At 31.5% G+C, this 22192-nt stretch overlaps 2 protein-coding genes and 2 non-coding genes across 4 annotated transcripts; 2 read left to right on the top strand and 2 right to left on the bottom strand.

The window, feature by feature from the left end:
- The first annotated feature begins 411 nt into the window (after positions 1-411).
- On the top strand, positions 412-3219 carry LOC130622603 (S-adenosylmethionine sensor upstream of mTORC1-like). The gene has a single exon (XM_057438079.1). The coding sequence runs from the start codon at positions 2068-2070 to the stop codon at positions 3091-3093; it is 1026 nt and encodes a 341-aa protein (XP_057294062.1). The 5' UTR covers positions 412-2067; the 3' UTR covers positions 3094-3219.
- A 215-nt stretch (positions 3220-3434) lies between these two features.
- Positions 3435-20910, top strand: LOC130622599 (probable C-mannosyltransferase DPY19L1). The gene is made up of 26 exons (XM_057438073.1): positions 3435-3723; positions 4298-4322; positions 4582-4669; positions 4754-4891; positions 5364-5484; positions 7418-7511; positions 7813-7870; positions 8377-8468; positions 9145-9217; positions 9858-9884; positions 10563-10640; positions 10844-10896; positions 11042-11075; positions 11517-11573; positions 11842-11922; positions 11998-12099; positions 12898-12969; positions 13259-13323; positions 13856-13877; positions 14214-14333; positions 14704-14805; positions 15231-15272; positions 15994-16024; positions 17944-18043; positions 18381-18506; positions 20619-20910. Exons 1-26 carry the CDS (start codon positions 3573-3575, stop codon positions 20761-20763), a joined length of 2097 nt encoding a protein of 698 aa, XP_057294056.1. The 5' UTR covers positions 3435-3572; the 3' UTR covers positions 20764-20910.
- Trnar-acg (transfer RNA arginine (anticodon ACG)) lies at positions 19603-19675 on the bottom strand. Its single transcript has one exon. It is a non-coding gene; the product is annotated as a tRNA-Arg (tRNA).
- On the bottom strand, positions 19971-20043 carry Trnar-acg (transfer RNA arginine (anticodon ACG)). The gene has a single exon. It is a non-coding gene; the product is annotated as a tRNA-Arg (tRNA).
- Positions 20911-22192: the final 1282 nt, after the last annotated feature.

Below are 22192 nucleotides of genomic sequence, written 5' to 3'. Positions count from 1 at the left end.
AAGGTTGATATATTAAAAAATGTCAATTTGGTTTCTACAAAGTTGTGGATCATGCACTACTAGTTGGAATGTTTGTACTGTTAAGCATATTTATTAAGTGTGACACATGTTTCTGAAGGTGTCATACCATACTGAACTGTGCCCTAAAGCCTTGCAACTGAACAATTTATTTCTATTTGTTTAAAAATCTTATTCCCTCCCTCTTTACCACTTCAATTTTGTTTCTTATTAAACGTTGAACATTCATTTACCCACACCTTTCTTAATTTTCTCTGTATAAATTTACATATCATCATTCGTGCTCTGAAACAGAAAAAAATGTGGTGGAAAAATCTACCAAGGTGTGCTAAATTGGTTTTAGTGCACTTGCATGTTTATATATTGCTGGCTGGCTGGATCATACGAAAAAAACATATGTATACATCATATATATATAGGTCAAAACTGGAATATTTGTGTGAGAAAGGATTCGAAAAGAAGTTTGAAAAGAAACGTTTGAAAAACAAGTTCAAAATTTTAAAAAATTGCTCAAGATGTTGGCCAACATACTGGTGGGTACCAAAGTTGTCTAACATTTATATATTAAAAAACTAAATGTTGACCAACATTTTTGGGGTATTTTTTTCTTTGCCAAAAAGCTGCCGGCTACCACAAATCGAGAATTTTGGCCTGAATTACGGATGCTATAAAGGCTATTTTTCACCTGGGTTCTACTAGTGCCTGGATTATGAAGGGCTGCCTATAAAACAGATGGTTTTTTTGTAGCTTTTGGAAACAATGTAACTGAGGCATGTCAACTATAACATGTGCCTGACTCTTAGGGCATAAAGACCAGTAATTAGCATGTGGTTGGCTCTTAGAACATGTCTAAGCTCTTGACTCTCAGGACATCCCAATTGTCTCATGTCAGGTACTTTAAGCATGAAAACTGCCACTCATTGGTGTCTGAAGCTCGGAACATGAGGTATACTTGCATATGAAGAGGCATCTGAAGGACTCCTGCATTCTTACCCATTTCCTACACTTTTCTTCAATTGAAATACATTGTTTTTCTCAGTATTGTTTAGAACCCAAAGCAATTGGGTCAGGACTGTCCCCACAGACTAGCCAAAGTGTCCCAGCCTCTCAAATTACGTAATAGGTATAATTCCACCAACGATAATTTAAAATTTAAATAGCCTGAAAAAAAGCTAGCTGACAGCTTAGTACGTTACACAGACCTTAATGAATCGTGATATCCTGAATGTCACATTTAATTATTATGCACATAACTATCCAGGTAAAAAAATAAAATCTCCAACTATGCAACAAGTGAGTGCCTAACTACTTTAAAAATGCATATGCCATACAATCTTGTAAGTTGTGTTACGAATGCAAATCTACAGACATTTTTTTCACAACAAACTTAAAATGCATGACTTAGTTAAATCTTTGTTGGCTATTATACATGACCATAAAATTTTTAAGCAGTCCGGTTTGTCTACTTTACTTTAAAACATTGATTTTATGTTAATTTTTTGCTATTCAAATTTACCTATGTCTTCACATAACAATATTACAAGCTCATTTTAAAGAAGTGTATGCAAGGCTTTTTCTGTCACCCACTTTAAATATAAAACCCTTTTTATTGTTGTAAAAGTCCTTACCTCACCTTAGCTAGGTTGTATCCTGAGCCAACTCAACAACTTCACGTCATGATCAAGCATTTTGGTGTCTGTGAGTGCAGTGTTATAATGTGATACCTTCTTTCTCTTGATGCAGCCCTTTGGTTTGCAGTACCTTGTACGAGGCCATTTCACTGTTGTGTCTGACACAGTATCCAGCTAGTGGAAGTCTCTTTTTGTTTATTTCTGTTAACATTTTTGAAAGTTTATCGTAAAAACTTTATTTTTGATGTGCTGTTTCCAGGAAACATTACCATACGAAGCATTTGAGTATTATTTAAAAAATAGAACACATATTAAACCTTCCATTTTAAAACATATTTTTTTTTTCTTGTAAAGATGTTTATTATACTTTAGTTGTAAAAGTGAATATTTTAATTAAGTAATTTACATAACCATCACAATGGATCATGCCAATGTGGTAAAAAGTCTACACAAATCCTTACGGCAGAAGGTAAGGGAGGGAATGACAACAGAGGATGTTTGGAAAGATTTGTTATATAACAAGCCTGTGCTGAAGACATACGCTTACTCGATGAATCAGCTTGCAAAACATGACTGGGAGAAAACTTGTACAGAAAACCGCATACTTTGGTGTAGAGATGTTTGCAAAAGTTACTTTTTTGATGGTGGAATGGAGAAGATGATTAAAAAGGAAAAGAAATCTAAAATGTTTCAGCGATTGCGTGATGAGGGGGCACCTGAAACTCCTGAAGTTGTAGAAGCCATATCCGAAACAGTAAGAATGTTGGACATTAACATACCTCTTTTCAATAATAAATTATTGTTATTAGATGTTGGTAGTTGTTTTAACCCTTTTAAAGAATTTGAAGAATTTCATGTCTTTGCTGTTGACATATCTCCAGCTGTTGATGATGTTATACAATGTGACTTTTTAAATATTTCCCTTGATCCTGCATCAGATATTAGCAGGTATCTTGAAAAATCACAGAAGAATTTTGGATTAGCTAAAGATATTACAACTGCATTAAAAGCCAATAAACTAATACCCAATATTTTCAATGTTGTGGTATTTTCTTTATTACTGTCTTATTTTCCTTCTTCCTCTCAAAGACTACAATGCTGCATCAATGCTCACACAGCTTTGCAGATAAATGGATTGTTACTAATCGTGACACCTGACTCTTCTCATCAGAATCGTCACGCCGAAATGATGAAATCCTGGAAAAAAGCCCTTGAAAGCCTTGGGTTTAAGAGATATAAATATGAAAAACTGCAACATCTACATTGTATGGCTTTTCGAAAGTCACATAAACAAATCCCAACAGTCACAACTAATTTATCAGAACTTATTTATATACCACAAGATTTCCAAGATAACGATCAGGAGACTATTGATAACATCTCTTGTAGTAATGAAGAAAGCTTTGATGTGAATTTGTTTCCTGATACAGATTTATGTGAATGATATTTAAGAATAAAAAATGACAAGGAATAACCCATAATTTTAATATGCTTTTACCCATATATAACATACTATGCAGATATAATGTTTTGATGTTGAGACTTTTTAAATATATTTAGATTAGTTTCCTATTATTTTATTTGTTTAATTATATTAATAATTAAAAAAACACTATTATTTTGAAAATTAATGGCAACATGCACTTGCTTCTGTTTCTGTGTGTAAACTGTTCCACTTAATTTGGATACCAATATACTGGAATATATGCTACTAGCTAAGTAGTCAAAATATTAATGTTAAGTTTTTTTTAATTGTTATATATTTATATATTATGATATTATTGTCTGTCTATGAGGCAAAGATGGTACCTGTAAAAAGTTATATGAATTTCCTGTGGGTTTCACAGGCTATCGACTAGTATTGTTTGATCTATTTTTTATGTCGATTTTTCAGTTTGTTAGAATAATTATTTTAATAAAAGCATGGGAAAGGCAAAGACACATGCAAAAGTTCCAAACCATCAAAAGGGAGCTCCGAGGGGGAAGTTTATAAGTCACAAACATCATGGAGAACACCATCATCATCACCATGGTGATCATGATTACAAGTACTTAATATTTGTCTTCGGAATAGGTATGTATATTATTTAGATGAAATTTTATTTGTTTAAGGGAATGGCACTCTGTTTAAGAATCATATATATTTACAAAGCTGAGCATATATGTTATCAAATTAATAATCAATGTTTGTGCAAGATTAAATAAAGTTCTGTTGTGAACATATGCCAGTACTAACTTGTGACTATCCTGTTCTGGTCTCATTAAGTTAGTATAGTATGTTCCAGTGTTTTTGATCTCCATAAGAATTGAAGCAACATTTTAAATGTTAAACAAACGTTACATTGCAAAATAAGTACCCTTTGCCACTTTCTAAAAGTGTCAAAAAATCCATGTTAATCATAAATTAACACCCAAAGCTCACACTTGATTTTATCTTTTACATGATACAGTTAAGCCTGATGATCAGTACATTTTATTTTGTTAAAAATACATAGATTTTGATTATAGATACATACAAAGCTAGCCACTGTGTAAACCTCAAATTCCAAATGCAGGCTAAAAGGGAATTTTTTTTAAATATGTAAATAAGAAAATTTTCATTACATTTGCAAATTGTTTGATATGATATATCTCTTTCCATTTCCTAGCACTCTTTGTTGGTTATTTGCACAAGTAAGTTCTCATTTTTTTATATGCTTTTACAATTGTTTAAAAAAAGAATCCAATACCGTTATTTGTTAAGCATCTAATGTTTGTGGAAATCGTTTTTTTTGCATAAACTTTCTTACTTTACGAACTCTGCTCTTGTTCTTTTTATTACAATTAAGACAATGTAAAGGTTGTGCATTTTCCTCTTGTTTGTGCTATGGTCAATGAAAAAAATGTATTGTACCAATTAAAAAATAAGTTTTTTTTTTAATATTTTTTATAGTCAACACATTGGTTCTATGTTTGAAAATCAACGTTTCTTTTCCCATTTGTCAACACTGGAGCGTGAATTATCATTCCGAACTGAAATGGTAAACCTCTTTTGTATTCTTTGTTTGACATACAAAATATCTCACCAAGTACCTCATGATTATAACTATGAAACATCGTTTTAGGGATTATATTATTCATATTACAAAACAATAGCTGAGGCTCCATCATTTGTTAATGGTTTGTATCAAATCATTCAATGTAACATTACTGAATATCCTGACAATGTAAATGTTTTAAGAAGATTTAATTTGTATCCAGAGGTATGTAAACTTCTACGCAATACACAACCAAATACTTTGGAATGTCGATTACAATGTTCTATTAACGGGTACAGGTTTAATTTAATGTTGGCATGGAAAACTAGAAAATTTTGCATTCAGTTTATTGTATTGAATTTTTTTATGTAGATTTATGTGTGTTTGCATTTAAACTACAACAAGAAAATTCTTGTCTGGACAATTTTATAGCAAGCAGTAACTCAATTTTAGAACATGACATCACAAAAACTAGACTAAAAACGAGAACAACAAGAATTGGGCCATTTTATTGTTTAAAATAGCTCAGCAGATATAATTGGTTATACAATTTTGATATTCATATACCATATTGACATACTGTTCTATTGTTGTGCTTTCCATTTTTCCTTTTCCTTTTTACCTTTGTTTAAAGAGGAGGCTGGGGTAATTGGTTATTCTCACAAAAAAGATATCTATGGTTTTTTTTATTTTCAAGGTTGTGCTGGGTGCCTTTTATCGAATATATCATTCATTTGCTAATATATTTGAAATGGAGACAAAGAAATGTTACAGTATAAATCGTGGACAGGGTTTATCGCCAGTTCAAAGTTGTGTTGGTACGTTTACTTGTTTGTTAAATAACATTCTTGAAGCTCTTGAGTTAAAAATATTCCAATTAAGACAACTTGATATTACTATCTGCAATAAAACTGATACCTTCTCATGGATTGGTAAATCACCTAGAACTAAAATTGGTCAAATTCTTTAAAACCAAATTAGTGTAATTGTTTAAAAACGTCAATAGATTTCCGTCTTGTTGGGCACTTTAGATCTCAGAATTATTGAATAGTCCTGGTCCTTCAAATCCATGAGCAAGCCTATTCATAGCCAACCTGACCATTCTAGCTAACAGTTAAAAAGGAAGTTAAGATTGAGAAAGTCTCTATACCAGTAGACGCTTGATCATCGTGTTTAAGTTTCACGATTTAAAACGCCCCCACTTTCCTACTGCAAAATGAATGCGCAACAAAGATTAAACTTAATGCCCTTATCGCACGCGTTTTACAAAATAGTGAATGGACTGTTGCACGATGGGTAGAAAATAATCACACCAAATATCTTAAGTTTCAGGTTGAGCGTTCGTGCAGGAATTTCACTTAAAAGACCAATCAATTTTTGAGAAAAACGTTTACACTTATCTCAAAATGTTAATATTTACGCGAGCAATAGAATGCTTGGGTAACGAGCATTTACGCGAGCACTACGCGGGCATGGCAAGACCTGCAGCATTTCAAGCTCTTAATGATAGATGCAGCTGGTAAATAAATTTCTATTTTCTTTAATAAAGAAATTTCTCAAAAAAGTTGGAAATTTAAAATTTTAACTTAAACCCTTTTAATTTGTTGCCAAAGAGAATATATATGTTTCACTAAAATTCTATTTTGTTAATGTCTTATTTACTATATTTTTATACTTTTTGAAAAATGTCACCCAGAGGAGACAAAAATAAATGTTTCGGTCAACACAGAGTTATCAGTTCCTGTTACATGTGATATTTCTATCCAAAGTCAATACTGTTGTACACAGCCTTAAAAATCAAACAAAAAGACTTAAAAAATGTTTTAAGGATTTTTGGGCTTACTTCCTCTGTAAATCAAATAACTGATATGTTGTTTTTCTAATAATTCGATCTGTGTTCACACAGTATGGTTTAATTTAGGAATGTTCTGAAATTCAATTTTTTTCAAGTTAATAACCATGAGTTATTGATAAATATAGCACTCCATTTTCAGTTGATCCTGAACAAATCTTTAACCCTATTATAGCTTTTTGGGCCCATGTAACCTTCTAATCTCTGTTTTATCTGTAGTACCCATTGTAAAAATTTAGGTGTTGGCCCTGGTAATATTTATTCATCAAATATAACGCGTTTATAGCGCGTGGCCTTGTGGTTATGGAGTTCGCTTCGTAATCACAAGGTCCGTGGTTCGGTCCACAGCGCGGGCATGTTTAGCAAGTGTCTTTACTACAGCTACGGGTCAACCCATGCCATGTGAGGGAAATTGGGTAGGTAATGCCGGTGTATACTTCATGTATACATTCCGAACACAGGACCCACATTGATAACAGTGTTTCAAACACTGAAGTGGCTATATCCTGTATAAACATTCGGAATAATAATAATAATAATAATAACATTCTATAAAACACTCTCACATTTATGTCAGTACTTTTCAAAAATTTGCCCCAGGGCCTTAAAATTCAATATCTTCCTACAAAGTATAAAATTTAGGAAATGTAACAAAAGTTCAACACTTCATGACGTGTTTAACATAAGTAATGCCTAGTCAAATAGGTTGCAGGCACTTGTGCCCCCCACCCCCACCCCCTTAAAGAGGGTAAGGGTCAGACTTTTTTTTTTTGCGTCTTACAGAAACCAGGAGCTACTACTGTGTGTAAACTAGGAATTACCTTCTGTTGTACAGATAAATTAGACAAGAGTCTTTTTGTTTTGTTTCAGTGTTACATTTAGTGTTAAATTACTTTTAGGAATGGGAGATATTGCTCATTTCTATGTTTATCCAATTTTTTGGATGAATGGTTTGATGATATCATGCTTTTTCTTGCTTGGTACTTACATCAGGTAGCTAATGTTTGTACGTGCTTACATTGTTATCTACATCTGCAGTTTTTACATGCATGTTATACTGTCAATAATTGCAATGAAGTGATTTTATCGATTTCTTCAAGAAATCGCTAAGTTGTTGCATAATATGCTAATGTATTTTCTCATGTATTTTCAGAACATTTGATACAAATTTTCCAGAATAGCGTTTAAGACATGCAACATGTGTGAAGTCACAACATGTGCACTTCGAGATGTATCATACTTTTATTGGAATGGTTTGATTTTCAATTTGCATTGTAATATTTTAAATTTTTAGTGGAAACATACTTGGAGGAGTGTTAGCAACTGCATCCTATTTTTATAATCATGGAGAGGTGAATTTTTGTTTTCTGTCTGGATATAACACTTTTAATAACATATTTCATTATGAAGATAAAGGATAAGAAATATATGAAATGAATATAAAAATTGCTGCATGCTTTTACTTATAAAATGTCCTGGAAAGCTTGTGTTGTATATCTTGATTTTGTTATTAACAACCCTAGTTTGTGATATTCTTAACTGTACGGTTGTAAGGCAAAAAAAATTTCTAAACCTAAGAAAAAACCCACTTTCACCAGTTGTTTTTTATATCAAAATTCTATGTGACTTTTTTAGTAGTAGGGTGTTGTGTTAATAATATTATTTGGTAATACATTTTCCAACTGAAATTTTTTCAACAGTAGCTTATATAAAAGGCTATTTTCTGCTAATTTCGTGAACACATTGTCACTCACATCAGTAATTGCAGAGCAACACTGTTAATTAAGCTTTCTATAGACAGTAAAGGAAAAGCTTTTATAAATAATTTTAGGTAATTGTTTTTTTGTTTTCATTTTAGGCTACCCGAGTAATGTGGACACCACCTCTTCGAGAAAGTTTCTCATTCCCGTTTTTAATTGCACAAATGTTGACAGTGGTGCATTTGCTAAAGTATGTTTAATTTTATGGTTTACCCGCGTATGTTTTTTTAAAAATTTGTTAGCACATGTTCTCTATTGTTAGGGTAGGTATCAAAACAGGTAGCACAACCTGCTATCGTAAGGTTAAGTGAAATAAACAATAGTTAAGATTAGTTAAGCATATTGGGGGTTCAAAAATGGATATGGTGAAGAATGCTTCATTCAAATTGATTTTGTGCATGTTTCTTAACTTTTTGTGAAACACCAATAATATGAATATAACAAAATACACAACAAAGGTCACCTTTTTTTCGAATTTAGTGTTTAAGAAATAGATAGAGTATGCTAAAATTGTGGCCAAAATATAGCGAGACAGCAAGCTTTTTGGCCTTTTTTAAGCATTTTTTTATCTGCTCCCTCCTCCCCCTGTTACAGTGTTGACTTTGGCATACATCTTTGGCTCAGACAAGCAGCTATCAACACTGTACCATGGGGAAGGGGGGATTTCAATTTTTATCACGATTTTTGACCAAGCTTGTAGCAATAGGACAGGGTTATCAAAATTACTACACATGCGTATAAAATTTTTACCCTTTGTAAAAATATTACATATGGTGACATGCATTGTTTTTTTTTCTAAAAATATCCACACCTTATTATCTCCTAACATGTTAAACATCTATAACATTCCCTTCACTTTTTCGTAGGTGTCAAAAGCCAAGCATGAAACATAGTTTATTCCTCGCTGGTGTCACAACATGCTTTATGTTACCATGGCAGGTGAGCTATTTGTTTTACTAGCCTGTATTTTAAGTTATTTTTTATTCATGTTGAAACTCCTCGATTTAGAAGTTATTTTAGTAGTTTTCCAGCTCCTTTGTTGAGCACCTAGCTTTCATTTTTTTAAAACCGTACATTCTGTTTACTTGTTGAATTACATGTAAACAATATCTCTTTATAACTTGACCTTTGGTTAGAAATTACCAGCAAAAACAAAGAACTTTTTGTTGATGAATTTTCTGTTTTATTTGTATAAGAACATCATCAGATCTCATAGAATTGTTAAAGAACCAAGCTTAGTATAGTTAAATTTTTTTTTATTCCCTGATAACATATATTCACATAACGTATCAACTAAAAACTAAAATGTTCCCATATGTGTGATAACTCTTATTTCTTCTTTTTTTATTTTATTCATAACATTTTTTTTTCTATGTAATAGCTATAGCTTCCTTATATTTACACTTGTCACACCATAAAAATCTGCTACTAAAAGTTATTTGTTTTGTTTTTTTGCCTGTAATTCCCAGCCAAAATCAAGTTATAACTAACTGGAAGGGTCTCCATAAAAATTAGAGGGAACAGGTAAATATTTAAATAAATATAAACATATAAACATATAAATTTTTCTTTATTTTAGTTTGCTCAATTTGCTCTGCTGACACAGGTATATATCATTGGATATTTTAATTTCTCTGCAATAAATTTAATTGAATTCTTGTCCCTTCGTTTAAGTTTACTCTGTTAAGAGTTTTGGTTACTAATGATGACTTGGTGCATAACAAAATCTATATTACTTTGATTGAAGTGTTTTGCTTTGTCTAATTTAGCAGTTGTAAAATTTGCATGTTTTTCTTAGCAGAGTTTCAGATGCACTTGTAGTGTATGGGAATGAAAACAGCTCTTACAGTTTGAATTAATCATTGTGATACCTGCATTTTTTATGATTAAAAGCGGATACAATCAAATTTAGTGTGCTTTATTCCTAGTTAAGAATTAAAAAAGACACATTAACCTACGAGTACTGATTATTAGTTATATTATGTGCCATTTTGCCTTGAATTTATTTGTTATAGGATATTTATAACAAATCCAATAATAACTTTTTTAATTTCTTCAGAGACTCTGGAGATTTTTTCAGGCTTCATCTCAAACTCTATTTAAGACATTTAGAGTCTCTGAAATTCTTTGTTGTTTGTTGGGTATTTCTCAACGTCTCAATTTAGAACGCCGATGATTTCAAAATGTTGTTTTTAGGTATATGTGCTCCATTTTGGTTGTATTTTAAAGGAATTTCCTAATGTCTCCATTTAGAATGTTGATAATTTAAGAATGCTGTTTTTAGGTATGCGCGCTATTTGGGTTGTATGTTTTAAAGTTTATCGATTCAAGAAGAATGATGGTCTTAATGCAAGGCTTGCTGGTAAGTAAAAATAGAGAAATTTCTTTTTTGTATTTCAAAGAAAGTTGCTGTTAATCTTCGTATTTGTTGTAATATCTTTTATGTCAAAAATGTGGTGAATAATTTTCATTTTTTACTTTGCTGTCTATTGTTGTCACAGTTGGCAAGTTTTGTTTTTAAGTACACTGTCCTATGACTAATAATTAATTTTATTTATTTTTCAGCTAGCTCACATACTTAATTTTATCGCACAATTTGCGAATACTCTCTTAATTAGGTAAGATTAACTTATCTTCCCTCTTCTAACGTCCTCTCTGTAACTAAACGCTGAAAAAATTACTTAAAACAGATTTCTTGTAACTATGATATTAAAAAGAAAAAAATTGGCATTTGTTTTCTCATACTTTTATTTTTTAATTTAGTTCATTTTTTATGGCTGCTATGATTGCAACTATTGTAAGTCAACTTTGTCAAGATAACTTTGAGCATGTAAAAATAATTTTCACAAATAGCTATATTCTGGACAAAAATTGTTAAGAAAAACATAAGGTCTAAAGCTAGACCTACTATGTAAGATCTGCACGCTTTTACCAGAGTATTTAACAGTGCTAAAATAATTTTTTTTTGTTTACATTGTTAAGATAGCATTTTAATAATGGTTCTGCTAACTAATTTGTGTGGCGCCATACTAAGTTGTATTGTAGTGAGCCACAAGCAACGACCCAATCAAATTATTGACAGTAAATATTAAAGACCTAAATTTTACAGTCTGTGTATACAGTTATTTTTAACAAATTGTAAAGCTTTTTTTCGGTATTTTGTCCAACATTAAGCATCTTTTATTTCATTTATGTATGCTGTCTTTGTGCATACATGAGTTTTGTGAATCTCTTTTAGATTATTGTAAAAATGGAGGGTATTTTGGAGAAATTACCTCATAGGATACTTATTTGGGTAGGTGAAGCAAAGTTATTGTAAATAAAAAAATCGATAATAACAAGAGAATTTTTTTTTCTTGTAAAAGATTGTTACTTATTTTTATTGTCAAATTTAGTAACCATACCAGTTTTTTCAGAGTTAAAAGCATAGACTGAAAAAGTATCAAAAAAGTATAATCAAAAAATTACATTTTTAAAAATTCATTCTAATGCAACCTCTTTGCAGTTACATCTACACAAATCTGAAAATCAGAATGTCATCTTTACATGTTGATACTGTTTAGATTTCACAAGCCTTCCTGTTTCTTTTGTTGTCTGTTGGCATCAAAGTTGGAACAGCAAAACTCTTTCAAATCAAAGATGATGTGAGTACAGTTAGTTATTGAAACATCGTTATTGTTAAAAACATTTGTATTGAAATGTGTTATTATTCTTTTTAGGCACATATATTTGATATCTTGAAATCGAAATTTTCTGATTATAAAGATTTTCACACGTTGTTATATGTTTGTGCTCCAGAGTTTGATTTCATTGGTATGGAGGTATGTGTACCATTTCTTGACACAAAAATGTGTGATATCCACCTTATATAATATATTGGTTAAGGTTTATTTTACTGATTATATTTCTTTTGACCATCTCTTAAGGACAATATCTAAAATATCTAAAATACCCAAGTTTTCAGGCTTTTACACATTTTATATAAAATTATGTTGTACTTTAATATCACTCTTTCTCTTCCCGGACTTGAAAGAATGCTATTTTTTTGTAAATTGCACTTTTACGTTACTTGTTTGTTAGATACGAACAAACTAAAAAAGATGACACTTATAGGATCAATACATAATATATTTTATACCCCTTCATTTTAAACAAACCATTAAAAAAAACTTTTGGTACTATAATCATTAAATAATTAAGAAATCAGGACTACTAGGTCCTTTTTCTTAGTTTCTAGGTTTCTTATGAAAATTGTGTTCATTTGAAAGGTTGTATCTGAAACGTTATAATGTAACCTTTAACTGCTTTTGTCCACTTTAGTCAACATAGTCATGTTATTTTGAAATTATTTTGAAAAAAAGTTTTTCTATAGCCGTTTTTGCAGCGAAAAGTCTTAGGAAGTGTTTACTATTTTTAATTTGTCACAACAAAAATTAAAAACATTGCAACTAAGAAAATTAAATGCTATACCTTTCACAAGCTTAACCAAAGTCCAGTCCTTTAGTTATGTTTATCGTCAAATTTCAATTCAGCTTCAAGGAATCAAAATTTGAAGTAAAGAGATGAATTTTTCTTATCAAGTTTCTAAATTCCGAATTTATAAAATTTGTTTCTTATAGTTTCCAGAGAAGTTAACAAAGACTGTTGTGATTCCGTGTGCTGCTTTGGTTACAATTGTGCTTTTGTTTAAGGTATGCAATCAATTTTTGTTGAGATAAGATTCGTGGACCTGAAGAATTATGGTTTGTGATGTTATTATTGAAAAGTATTGTTTTCGTGGTCTTAGCTGAATTAGTCTGCTGCATTTGTAATATAGGTCATAGGTCATTGAATACATCAGAATTTTGTAAAAGAAATCTGGTGTGTTTTTAAGACTGACAATATATGAGACATAAGAAAAATCAACTCTAAAATTTGGCTAGCATTTTTATAGACACTTTTTCAACAAAATCTAAACATAGGGAATTGTTTTTATTATAGATTTTGTATAATGAATGGCGTTACTGGATTAAAGGTGAAGATTTAAACGAAGAATATCAACAGTGGTAGGTTATTCTCCTTATTATCCAGTCATTGATTGTGTTTTTCAGATATAAGCATTATTAAAAGGAAGAAGACGGTCTGATAAAAATAGATTAGTTTGTGCGTTTTATGATTCTATATTGTGTACAACTAGACACGACTGATGTGAATATTATATATATGGATAACCTCCTCACACTTTGCTAATGCAGTTGCAGGTTATTGCCACGTAACAAATTTTCTTTTTCTAAAATATCAGTGTTTCATTTTAGGACAAAAAATTTAATTATGCTGTACAAACTAAAAAATAATTTTTTGAGAAAACACATGCAAACGACGTATAAAACAATGAAAATAAAATGTTAGTAACAACTAAGCACTCTTGTTACGAGTTTTGCTATGAAAGGGCTGTGGTAATAGTCAGAAAGGAAAAATTTGCTTTTTAAGGCTGGTTATATACTAGAAAACTAGAATATTTTTAGTATAAAAAATACAAATACACTTTGAGCTTGTCACTAATGGTTTATATGAATTATTTCATTTTTTTGCCTTTAGTATTACAAAACCTTTTGCAGTGGTGAGTATTTTAATTTTAATTGCAAACGATCAAAAGTTATCTGGATGTAAGCACTACATTCTCAACATTGCAGATTCGAATCTCAACTGCATTGTTCTTTAAAATTTAATGTCGTCAGCCTATTTTAAGCGATCTGAATATAAACTTATTTGAAGAAAAGGTATACAAGTTAGAGCAATGTCATTTAATATTTTGCAGTAATGTACCAACGTTACAATTGGAGGGGTAATGAAAACCAACTATTTTTTCCCCAAGATCGTTATACTTCCTTCTACATCACCTTCCAATAAATTTACAATTGACTATGTGGGCTGATATTCCTTATTTATTTTTCAGCATTTTTATTTACTTCTCCAAACAATTGCTTTCGTCATAATGTCAATTCTGATCATGAGGCTGAAACTTTTTGGAACACCTGCGTTATGTTTACTTGCAAGTATGGTAGCATCACGTGATGTAAGTATAGCGCTTAAAGTTTTAGAGTAAATCCGTTGAATTGGTTGGGTTGGTTACGAACAGATTTTGGGTATTCGAAGGTTTATCAGAACTCTTGAATCCACTTAACTTTTCTGAAGGAAAAGAAAAAGTTCCTCTTTACAATGGTTGTCGTCTTAAACTTCTTTTTGTTATGTCATTCAAATTTACCGAATTTCCTTGCAAATTTTTATTCTCAAACTTCTATAGAAGTTCTAAAATTGTTTCCAATTACCCAATAGGATTTGTTTTGGCTTTCATCTCAATATCTTAGTGTCAATATATAACAATGGTTGGGCTAAGCTGTTATTCTAGAGAATATTTATTTTCTGGTAAACGACTTTATTTATAGATATTTGGTTTTATTGGGAAAAAGACTCACCATTACTCTGCTGTTTTCATCATCTTGGGCCTTATGTCAATCAATGGTTTCTCGAACTTGAAAACACAATTTGTATGTATCGTTATGTGTAAAAAATATGTTGCAATTTTTCTTGTTGGACTGCTGTTTGTTGCTCATTCTTTGTTGTTAAATTAATTGCAAAGTTAGCTAGTTTAAAAAAATCACGTACCTGAAAGTTACCTACATGGAATTACACTTATAAGCAATTTGTTAATTAAGTTCGCCTTGTCGCTCAAAACTCCACGTCCCAAAATCTTTGGCCCTAATCGCCCTAATTGTTTAAAATTTTGCCACTCCAAAGTTTGAGCGGAGAATGTATTCTCGTCCGATTGAGCATTTTCTTTTTCCTCAAATAATTTTTTTTCTTCATTTATATGGCATTCATATTGACTTGTTTCGAAACAATGTTTTCATTGACTGCATACATACTAAATTTAAAACGGATTGCGATGCAAATGATTCATTTTCTATTTTAGGCTACAAAAGGTGAATACAACAACCCTGCTTTAGAAAACACGGTTAGTGATATTTTTTTCTTGCGTTAGTACTGGTGAAATGATGGCAGTTGCTTCTAGTAGGGGTTTATGCCTTGGTCAGGTTTTAGCGGCGACTATGTAAGAAATTGGCCCAGTTCTGCTTAGCACTTGCAATAAAAAAGCTATCGTATGCGATTTTGTTTACATGGTTTCGGTAGCTTTAATAATTAAAATAAACTAGAATATTATTTGCAGGATCCTCTAGATCATTTTCATAAGACCTTTTTAGTAGATACTGAACATTTCATTATGGATGATATTAAGTACAAGTGATACGTTATTGCCTTCATAACGGTGATGTATCATTTTTTAAAAGGAAGACAGCTATGTTATTTTTTGTCATTTTTCTTGCAAGATAAGGAGACCGAACATTTTTGTTGCATATTATGATGTACTAAAACAAAAGAGCATGTTGAAACATATATTCATTACATGAAAATAATTCCTTCTAAGTTTTTTGATATTCAACTCTTATCCACGAGTAAGTTCCACGTCTCGTTTAACCTTACCGAGTGTATGTTACATATTTATTATTGTTAGGTTTTACCAATCGAGTTGGAACTTTTGTTTTAGTTAAGCTAAGTCTTGCTTTATTGCAACACGCTTTCGTAACATTTTCGGTTTTTAAAGAAGACAATTGTTGACTTACAAGACGTTTTCAATTATACGTATGTGTGATCAATACTTTTTAATTTTTTTTTAGATTGAATGGATCAATGCGAACACAAAAACAAGTATGATACTCCGCTTTTATTTTCAGGATTATTTCTTTTTTAAGCTCCGAAATGTTTTCGTGTTCTTTTTTTTAAAACAGATTAAAAGGGCTACGAACCGGTTAAAATGCTCACATTTCTTATATCCCACGCACATAATAAAAATCCGGCAAACGCGTTTTGTGCATTGAACAGACCAGCGCACTTTGCTCGCTGGTTCAATATTTTTTTTTTGAAAAGTATAATACAAAGAAATATTTCAGCAAGACTCATTCTGGATGAAAACATGACCAAGGCTGGAGAAGATAATAATTCAGATATATCTCTATGTTCGAGTCTATAAATTACATGCATGACGGAAAAATAGCCATTTTTGTTTTTCGCCGCCATCAGCTCGACTTTCGTGTAAGTCACTAAAGTCGAAAACCAACAGCCGTTCCGTTGCCCCTTTAATGCCTTTTTTGGGCGCATTAAAAGAGCGTAGGCGTAAGTATCAAATTGGCGATTACATTTTGTAGAGTTGCCACATCTTGATTGTGAGAAACATGTAGCCCAAAAATTTTCCTTTATATAGAGAGAACTTTTATTTCTTGCTTATTTTTGATTTTACTTCCTTCCAAAAAAGAACAGATTGAGCTCATATGAAACATCTTTGAAAGATGATTTCGTTGGTTTTCGAGATATAAAGCTGTTTTACTGCACGTACTTAGCACAATAAGACAGCCAGCACCTTAAAGTAGACAGAACAAGTGTCCGTAATATTAATCTGAGATTTTCTCTTCCTTTAAATAGTTTTAAACTTTTAACCGCTTATCAAGAGTTGGTGTGTCGAGCCAAGTATATACCTGAGAAGACGCACGATTTTTTGTGACCTGTTTACACTGCTTAAAGTTACAGGCATTTCTACTTTTTTGTTTGGTTTTGAGTTGAAAGATCAGACTAGTTAGTGACAAAAAGTAGTTTCTTCTATCTAAGAAGTTACAGTTTTCCAAACGTGCATAAAAGCTTCATAGCAGTAAAAAGTTGAAGAAATATACTACAGACACGCCCATCTTTCAAATTAATAAATGCACAGAAGCAACACTCCAAGTAAAAAAAAATTTACCTTAGAAATCGATATATTCTGTTGAAGTGTAGCGCAAAATTTGTTTTGACGCTACCGAAGTTCTAAACACTAAATTACTATTCGGTACCTAAAAATTTGTAAGGTCGATCGACACAGCAATAAATTTTTCACATTTATCTTTTGGTGTACATTTCTGAGCCACACCCAAATGTCATGTTAAACGAAATTGACAAAACTATTGCATGAAGACCAGTAAATTTTTACAAATTCAGTAAAAATGAAAAAATCTTCTCTATATTTAATAACGAGAGGTTATAGGATAAGTTAATATTTCTTTCCATTTCTTCTTACGCCAAATATTTCTATAATACGAATGATAATCTAATTTTTTTCTATTTTGGGTTCAAAAGTTTTTTTCATACGGCGTTTAACTGAAATTTTTTTAACGTTATTATTTTATACAATACACTTAAATTATTCCGTAAACTACGTGTTTTCAATGACCTTAATGGAATTTCTTACGAAATATCGTTCAACAGGGCCTTTAGTGAATACAACGATACAATCACATCTTTTCTGCTAATTTTTAAGCACGTTGATATCAAGTTTCTGACACGAAAAAATCCACTTTGCTAGTAATATGTTTTGATTCTTCTTTTTTTTGGGACTGCAAATATGTTTATTGCATATCATTAATATACCGACCAGTAAAAAACTTTTACATTCAAACATAAAATTTAACTGGAGACTTTAAACGTGATAATAATATTAAATGTTTTTTGCGGAACAAGTGGAAAAAATAAACTGAACTTTGGGCCATTAATTTGCTGACATTAGCATGTATTCAATTTTTTATTTATTTTTCTCTCCTAAGCTGATGTTTTCGCTGGTTCCATGCCAACCATGGCAGCCATCAAATTGTCATGCGGTCGACCAATCGTGAACCATCCACATTATGAAGATTCAGGCTTGAGGTGGGTTGAATTGATCTTTATAGATTTCTATTGATCTCCATTGATCCTTATCTGGTAGAAACAAGAATTTTATGACTGTTAATGCCAATATCGCAAAATCAAACTTCAGTTTTTAATCTGCTATCAATGCAAGAGCTGTCAAAGTGAATTATTATTTAACACTTATTTGACCACGGATGCATTCTGTACGTCGAGATGTGATATTCTTTTTCTTTTCGTATTAAGGTTGTATAGGTCATTACGTCTGATTTTGAGACCATGGTGACAAATGAAATTGAATTCATAGAATCGTGTGATCTAAAATTGCAGTGTTCTCACTGTCATTATATCCCTTTAGAGCGCGCACAAAACGAGTTTACCAAGTATACAGTAGAAAGCCGTGTTCATTCGTTCATAAAGAACTTAAAGAAATGGGCGTCACCCACCTTGTTTTAGAAGATTCCTGGTGTACCAGAAGAACAAGGTATTTCGTTAAATATTTTTCATTCATTTATTCATTCATTTATTCATTTTCGAAAAGTATATTAATATTATAGCACAAGAGTAAATTGGAAAATTTGATTGGCAACATTACTAAATTTTTTCCTAACCCCGAGGCGCTTATTCGACAGGGGCGCTTATTGGGCACGGGACGCCTAATTCGTCATTTACGGTAGTTGCAAAAAAACGCCGCCCTAATGCGTTTTCTGTTGCGCGCGAAATCACAAAAACACTAATGTCAGACAAGAACGAAAGCTCCAGAAAAAAAAAATATAGACTCATGGAAATCTAGCATTCGTACAAACCCATTGTTTTAATTAGTTTAGAAGGGTGGCGAATTCTGTCTATGAATTTACTCATTTTATTTGGTTAATTTAATGCTATAGAAAGGAAGTTAAACTCGACTTTTACTATTTTAAGAACGACTGATACACGTTTTTTTAATAAGAAACCTGACGAAGGGCCTAGTTTTAAAAGCTTCTTATTTGTAGGCTGAAATTCAATGTTTTTCGTTCCAAAAGTTTCTTATTTGGTTTCTTAATTTTCCTAGTAAAATAAAGGCTTATTATATCAAATAAATAGCTAGTTCTAAAAGTTTTTTAAGTTTTGGACTAGTTGGTTTCAAATTAAAAAAAGTCTCTCTCTGGGAACTTAGGTACAGTAACGTAATAAAACTACTTACTCCCTAGTGATGATTGTAACATCTTCAATTTGTTGTAAGAATTAATTAGAAAAAAGTTTCTTATTTCAGAAATAGACATAGAATGTAGTAGTAAAAGTTTCTCAGTTTTTGAAGATTCTACATGTAAGTTTCTTATAAACATGTTTCTTATAAAAAAAAACTTTTTTTACTCAATAACGTTCGTTCGTTCTTTTTTTTTTATATAATGATTTAGAAAAAAAATTACAAGACAGATCCAGAAAAAAATGAAAAAATGCTAAAAGTACGACATTTAAATAGGTGTTAGACAAACCTAACTACCAAAATAACCAAAAATAAAATATATTAATTTTTGTCGTTAATTTCTAAAAATACGGAAGTATGAAGCTGAAAGAACAAAGAAGATAAGGAAAACTTTCGACCTTGCCAGGACTCGAACCTGGAATCCCCTGATTCGTAGTCAGATGCCTTATCCATTGGGCCACAAGGCCGTGACATAGCGTAATGCAGTTACGAAACTATGACGGATTACTTGTTTATTTCGTAACTTAAATTTTTCGTCATGAATTATAAAAATTATGGAATTGCAAATTTATAATGATATATAACTCCGCTCTAGTCCAGCTGTTTAGCCATGACACGGCGAAACAAGCTTGTCCTGGGATGTTTATATATAATATATACTTTATATATATCTGCATATATTAAAGTTATTTGTTTTGGTTGCTTATAATAAATGCAAATATAAAATTAAAAGGTAAAATAAAAAAAAAGGAAAAATCATTTCGACCTTGCCAGGACTCGAACCTGGAATCCCCTGATTCGTAGTCAGATGCCTTATCCATTGGGCCACAAGGCCGCGGAAAGTTGCGATTGTGTTTGATAAACAACAAGCCGTAAAGGGCATATTTATTGTTATTCTAGAATCACCTCTTTTTTATTCTGTGCAACGATAAAGCGAAGTATTTTAAAATTTATTATAACCAAAAAAAATGCAAAACTCATGCAGCGATGTGCCGCGCCGCAAGTAACTGCATTTGGAGTGTAAATTTAGCTTTAGGACTCGGATAAAGTGTTTGAGTGTAAATTTAGCTTTAGGGCTAGGATAAAGTTTTTGTTTTAACTAATTGTAAGTCCGTGGAAAAATCCACATTAACCAAATTTCACAAAGAGTATAGCTACTGAGTTTTGTAAGACCTAAGGCTATAATTTTGGTCGCGCTTGATTTCACAGATCCGTATAATGAAAAAGGACATTTCAGTATCTCTACTTAAAAGTAACTAGTGAGTTCTAATACTGACAGTTTTTTATATTTTTACCTAAATGACAAAAAATGGCTTCTGTCTGCTATTCAAGTACACGAGCGTATGTCCAAGCTTTTTTCTTCTAACTACCTTAATGTTAATTCTTAAGAAAGTTTTTTTCTTTTCGCAGACAAGGTTGTGGTTTACCTGAAGTCTGGGATATAGAGGATCCAACCAATAAGAATAAGGAGCCTTGCTGTAGCCTTCTACGAAACAACGCTGCACCTTTTCGAGAAGTTTATGGTAACGATGTCTACAAAATCCTTCAGGTGTAAGTCATGTGGTGCGCATGCGTTGTATTTACCAAGAGAAGAAAATAATTTTAGGGTGTATAATTCTGCATATTTATAAAGCTGATAGAAAATACTTTTTAATGGATGGATTTGTATACATCATAATCATGAATTTTTAGTGCGCACAGATTTGTCAATTGTTTTTGTTTTCTTGGGTACTCACATCATTTCACTTTCCTTAAACGTTTCATACAAACCGTACGACAGTGGGCTGTACACAGAACTCTTTATCTCTAGAGGTTTTTATAGGAAATGTGGGAAATTGGAATAGGTCATCACAAAAGACACAAAACACTATGTTGAAATTAGTCGAAATTGTGTGATTGGTCTGGCGTGGATATAACTTCATGCAGATAACTTCATACACATAACTTCATGCATATAACTTCATGCACATATTTTCATGCAGATAACTTCATACACATAAGTTCATGCAGATAACTTCATACACATAAGTCCATGCAGATAACTTCATGCAGATAACTTCATGCAAAATCTACTCTAAACCGTTTCCCAATTAGCTCACACAAACCATAGACCAAGACCTGTCACAACACTAAAAAAGCTCGGCCTAAATAAGATTACCAATTAAGTTTGTACTGACATATTAGCAAACGGGTTAAACACGCCTAAAATCTCAATAATCTAAAGTTTGGACCCAAAATATTGTTTCCTCTTAAAATCTAAAAAAAAAAATTATGTAACGTACAACTTTCTTTTTATAAGTATTTATATTTTATTAGTAACGTTTGTTTGCCTTTTAAAAGTTGTCAAATTTCCTGAGAATGGTTTTAACATGTTTCTAATGTTTTCTCATTAAATGTAATCCCAAAACTTCCCAAAGTTATGGTCACCCTGCCAAATAGGTGACACAGTGACCATTGCTTGTTTAATTGATAACCTTAACAAAATTGTTAATACTTCTTTTCTATTCCATCATCGTTTATTTTTTCCAAAGCAGTTTATACATCACACAGACTTTGAAGTGCTATGATACTGCTACGATACTGCTACGGTGACCATGACCCTGTTTTATTCCGAACCTGTTAATACAGTGTCCACGATTGCCACTAAATCAGGGGAATTAAGGAATTTTGAATGCCAGGAAAAATTAGAATTGTTTTTGTATTTCTCCACTTTTTAATTGTGATGTTCTAGCTATGTATTTTATATATTTTTCTTTTCTAGTTGCAAAATTCTTTTTTTTTCTTTGGAAGAAAAATATACATAGTTTGTCTTGGTATTCATGGGAAATATTTATTCTATGCTTGTGAGTTTTAATCAAGGAAAAGACGGAAAATGAAGGAAAAATATGAAAAAATCAATGAAAAGACGGAAAATCAAGGGGAAATATAGCAAAAATCAATGAAAAGACGGAGAGGGAAATAAATAATCGATGAAAATAAAGAGG

Source organism: Hydractinia symbiolongicarpus, chromosome 12, assembly GCF_029227915.1.
Source record: "Hydractinia symbiolongicarpus strain clone_291-10 chromosome 12, HSymV2.1, whole genome shotgun sequence".
Classification (NCBI taxonomy): Eukaryota; Metazoa; Cnidaria; class Hydrozoa; order Anthoathecata; family Hydractiniidae; genus Hydractinia; species Hydractinia symbiolongicarpus.
Note: the sequence above shows the minus strand (reverse complement) of the source record. Positions and strands in the feature narration are given on the sequence as shown.